At 36.6% G+C, this 5,043-nt stretch overlaps 1 protein-coding gene across 1 annotated transcript in view; it reads left to right on the top strand.

Annotated features, from left to right (window-relative positions):
* The window catches only part of DEK (DEK proto-oncogene), a 33,917-nt gene that overhangs the window by 8,530 nt on the left and 20,344 nt on the right, over window positions 1-5,043 (top strand). The window contains exon 5 of the mRNA XM_007952350.1: window positions 743-863. Within this exon, the coding sequence (XP_007950541.1) occupies window positions 743-863 (121 nt within the window). The remainder of the gene's footprint in view (window positions 1-742; window positions 864-5,043) is intronic.

The raw sequence follows: 5,043 nt of genomic DNA, 5'->3' as shown, positions 1-5,043 counted from the left end.
GGGTCAAATGGTATTTCTAATTCCAACTTTTGAAGGAATCGCCATACTGCTTTCCACAATGGTTGTACCATTTTACAGTCCCACCAGCAGTGTAGATTATTGGAAACTCTTAAAGAAATTTTTCTTTCTTAGAGGAATGATACCAGAAAATCATTCATGTAATCTGCAGTTCAAAAGGGAAAATAGTGAAAAATCTTTCCCAGTCTTATCTTTGGTCACTGTATGCCCTTTTTTGTAGGTACTGTGTAAACATTTTGAAGGTAATGAATTTGATGGAAACACTATTCCTTCTGCATAATTCATGCTAGGTGATACTTTCTTAAGCTTTTGTTTATTAAATTTCTTTGTTTAAGTGCTTAAATAATGCAGATGATTACCTATTCCTTCATTGAAGTATTATTATAATAGGAATGCTTTTGTAATATTTAATCATCAGGCAGAATTCCCTGAATTCTGTAGTATTATAAAGTACAATACTGCGTAATTTTCTAATGAATTAACTTTAAGTTTATTCTTATATTACTTTTTAAACTCTTAATTAGTAATTCATAAATTACCTAGTTGTATTTAATGTATTACTCAGGATTATTAGGGATACTTTCAAGATTCAGAGAAACATTGGCTGCTTATTTTAGGTGTGTAACTGAGCAGATTGGATTTGGTTGACTGTTGCCTTTATATTGTGGAGAACGTTGATAAGTTTTCCTGCGTAATCACTGGTTTCTTTTATTTTTTATTTTAGATTTAGAAATGCCATGTTAAAGAGCATCTGCGAGGTTCTTGATTTGGAGAGATCAGGTGTAAATAGTGAACTGGTGAAGCGGATCTTGAATTTCTTAATGCATCCAAAGCCTTCTGGCAAAGTGAGAATCAATTTTGTATTGTTTTTATAACAGCAATTTATGGTTACTTCATACTTTTTTATGAAACAATATTTACTTAACACAGTCATTGTATAGGCATTCACTGATATTTCCTACATTCAAATGATATGCTTTCCATCAACATACTTGCAACAATTTCACGACAAATAACATAGAAGGCTTAGGGATGGGCTCTGTAGGTACCATGGGATAGTAGGTTAAGAAAAGTAATTCAACTCAGATGGGGCAGAAAATACAAAATAAGTATTCAGGGTTATGTTGGTGGGTGCCTGCTGTAATCAGGTGTATTAGAACTTGGATGTCTTCTAGATCCTGGAATAATATAATGAAAAAAACAACCAAATAAGCTGACTCTACAGGTGTCCTGAATTATATTTCCAGAGTCCTCAGCAGAGCCCAGGAGCTAGACAGGGCAGTAAAATGACCTTAGTTTTCCATTTTTCCTAAAATCTAAATTAGCTCTGGTAGCATAGTGGCTAAGGCACTTGACTGCTAACCAGAAGGCTGGCGGTTCAAACCCACCAGCCACTCCTCGGAAGGAAGATGGAGCAATCTGCTTCCGTAGTGATGCTGCCTCGGAAACCCAAGGAGGGGTCGCTATGAGTCTGGCCGACTTGATGGCAGGTAACAACGACAATTATTAAACAGTAACAACTGATATCAGTGAGACTTAAAGTGTCTATTGAAGTTTTACTTATATGACCTTGCATTTTCAGCTTGTAATAATAAGTCTGTCAGCAAAGTTTTTTTGAATTTTTTCTTGTTTTGATAGGAAAGAAAAGAAAGAGATTTAGTGGCCCTAGGAGTTGAGTGATACACCACCTGGCTAGGAAGCAAGGATTAAAAATAGAAACCAGAAAATAGCTCTGGGACTTTGTTTTTCTGTTTGTGGTTCTGATTACCATTTGCTAGACAAGGACAAATAAAAGCTACTCCAAGTGTTACTTTTGTCATGAAGCCAAGGGTTATGATGGTTTTTCTGGTGTTTCAGATGGGCTTATTTAAAGATGAGAGGTGATTCCCCCTCCCCCCAAAAAAAGTTTACTATGGCTATACCTGTACTTTTAAACAATTTTGTGTGCCAAATTTACCGCTATTGCCCCAGAAGCAATTACTAATTTTCTTGAGTTACGAGGAATGTTTATATTAATCTTTTTCTTAGTGATTTTCAAACGTTTTAGACTCAGGATCTCATTACCTTATTAAAAATAAGTGAGAAGTGAGACATTAATTTGTGTTTTATAAATCTTTTTAACGTCTTGGCTCTGTATTGAATCTGTTGCTCTATATTGTTTTGCTTGAAGAAGAAAATCCAGCCTCACACAGTATGTAGTTGGAAAAAGGAGCTATAATTTTAAAAGCCCTTTCAGATAAGTGTGGGTATTTGATACAACACCATAACTTCACAGTGAGGATTTTTTTCTTTTTATACTACAAGTATATTGCTATGGGGAATACATAATTCATTGCTAGTACAGTTTGCTTCCACTACCTCAAGGTACTAAACTGTCAGCAGTTGTATTCACTTTTGCTTCTGCGCGATCATTATAAAGTCACCACAATGGAAGAAGCAATTGGTATGAAAATAGTTTTGACCTTGCAAAACCCTGCAAAGGTCTCAGGAACTCCCAGGGGCCACAGACCACACTTCGAGGGTCACTGTTTTGTCCTTTCTTAAACTATCTCTTCTGTTTTTCAGAACTGACGGTGATGATTACTACTTTATCTGATGGTAGCAAACTATTTTCTGTCCTACTGTAAGCTTCCATCTTTTAATGAAAATGTTATAATCTTAGTATTACTAATTATCTTCCTTTCTAATAATCTTAAATTTGGTAAATTAGCACAGTATTTCATCAATAATTTTACTTTCTGTTGTACTTCTGCCTGTTTATTTCATTTTGTAATTTTTTTTTCCCAACAAGAGAGAGTGCTGTTAACACTGGATTTTGATGAATAGATTCAACTGTTTTAGAACCAGTGTTGAAAAGTTCTAAAACATTTATATATTACTTTTTTTTTTTTTTAAATAGTTCCTCATTTACTTTTGGATTGTCTTGATTGGTTACTTGGATGATTTAAAACCTTTTTACTTTCTTGTATAGCTCTATCCAGCACCCATTCTAGTCCCCAGATTGCTAATTCTGTATACAGATTATCCCTTGCCACCTGCATCTGGGACTTGATTTGAGATAGTGAAGGATACCACAGTTTTCTAATGCCCCTGAGTCCTGGATTTTACATAGTAAGTAGTGAGATTTTGGACAGATAAGGCCATCAGAGAATTTATTACCTAGATGGATTTGGTTCCTGGGTTTGGATGTTAATTGTTGAGATTACAAGGATATGTACATATATTTAAGGTGGTTTTTATACAGTCTTCTCTGAGAAGTGTCTTTGGTCCACTAACTTAACATTTCTGGAGTGACCTAGATTGGCAGTATCTAGCTTTTAGAAATAATAATAATGCCTTAGTCTATATGTTTTCAGGTCCTTTAGCTATATAAGGTTATTTTATGGTTTTCCATTTCAGAATTTAGTAGATACTCCCCTGAGAAAACATTTAAAGATTCAGTTTGTTGGTTATTAAAATCAAATCTTTTCCTCATGTGACCTGCTATGCTTTTAAGATATGTCTGGTTTAATTGAATCTCAGAGTAATAGCAATACAGTTATTTTGTAGTTCTTAATTAGTTTTTATAGTTAACATACCTGGCATTCTTAGAGTTTAACTTTATTGCATTATCATGAATATGATCCAAGCATATGAAAGTAAGGAGCGCTGATGTTGCAGTGGTTAAAGCACTCCACTAATTGGAAGGATAGTGGTTCAAACGTACCAGCCTGCCTCTATGGGAGATAGGTGTGGTAGTTTGCGTGTGGGAAGATTTCTAGCCTTGGGAACTCTATGAGGCAGTTATATTTTGTCCTGTAGGGCAGCTTTGAGCTGAAAATAACTCAATGGCAGTGGGTTTGGTTATGTATTTTATACTGAAAGTGGAGCCCAGAGTGTTACTAATATAAATGATACAGTTTATTCACAGATCCAGGATGTATAATTAGTGATCAGGTTTCATTTTCTTTATGGATGATAGCTCCCAACCCTTGGATTCAAGGGTCCCCTAAAGCAAGGAACACCTCTGGCTGCAACAGTTTTTATTATTATTATTATTATTATGGAAACACACCAAAACATCCACCAGTATCTCCACATTTACAAGTAGTGGCACTAATTACATTAGTAGTGACGAAAACATTTGGCTGCTAACTAGAAGGTCAGCAGTTCAAACCACCAGCCACTCCATAGGAGAATGATTAGGCAGTTTGCCTCCATAAAGATTTACACCTTTGGAAACCCTATGGGCAGTTTTGGGAGCTCTGGTAGCATAGTGGCTAAGATGCTTGCTAACCAGACAGCTGGCGGTTCAAACCCACCAGCCACTCCTCGGAAGGAAGGTTGGGCAATCCTACTTCCATAGTGATACTGCCTCGGAAACCCAAGAAGGGGTCGCTATGAGTCGGGGCCGACTCGACGGCACATAACAACAACAACAACAACATGGGCAGTTTTACTCTGTCCTAAAGGGTCACTGTGAGTCTGAATTGACTTGATAGCAGTGGGTGGGCAACCATTATTGATGGCTATCTGCTCTGGTAGCATAGTGCCTAAGGCACTTGACCACTAACCAGAAGGTTGGCAGTTCAAACCCACCAGCCACTCCTCGGAAGGAAGATTGGACAATCTACTTCCGTAGTGATACTGACTCGGAAACCCAAGGAGGGGTCGCTATGAGTCGGGTCCGACTTGACAGCACGTAACAACAACAACAACAACATCCACATCCAAAATGTTCTACCACCATTAACGTAAACTCAATGTCCCCTGAACACAAACTGCCTTTTTCCCCTGGGTGCAACAATTTTAATACTTATAGGAATGGAATAAATTAGTCTAACTCCAAATATTATCTTAATAAAGTATGAACAGTTGAGCTTAACACCATGTGTACTTGGGTTTCTGGTCATATGTCAGCGCCTAGAACACATATTTCTTTTTTTTTTTGATTTTATTTTATTTAGATTTGGGTGAAGATTTACAGAGCAAATTCACTCTCGATACAGCAGTTCACATATACTTTGTCTCATGTCATTGACCACA

The sequence above is a fragment of the Orycteropus afer genome, unplaced genomic scaffold (genome assembly GCF_000298275.1).
Source record: "Orycteropus afer afer isolate SDZICR_OR568_19922 unplaced genomic scaffold, OryAfe1.0 scaffold00012, whole genome shotgun sequence".
In the NCBI taxonomy this organism is placed as follows: Eukaryota; Metazoa; Chordata; class Mammalia; order Tubulidentata; family Orycteropodidae; genus Orycteropus; species Orycteropus afer.
Note: the sequence above shows the minus strand (reverse complement) of the source record. Positions and strands in the feature narration are given on the sequence as shown.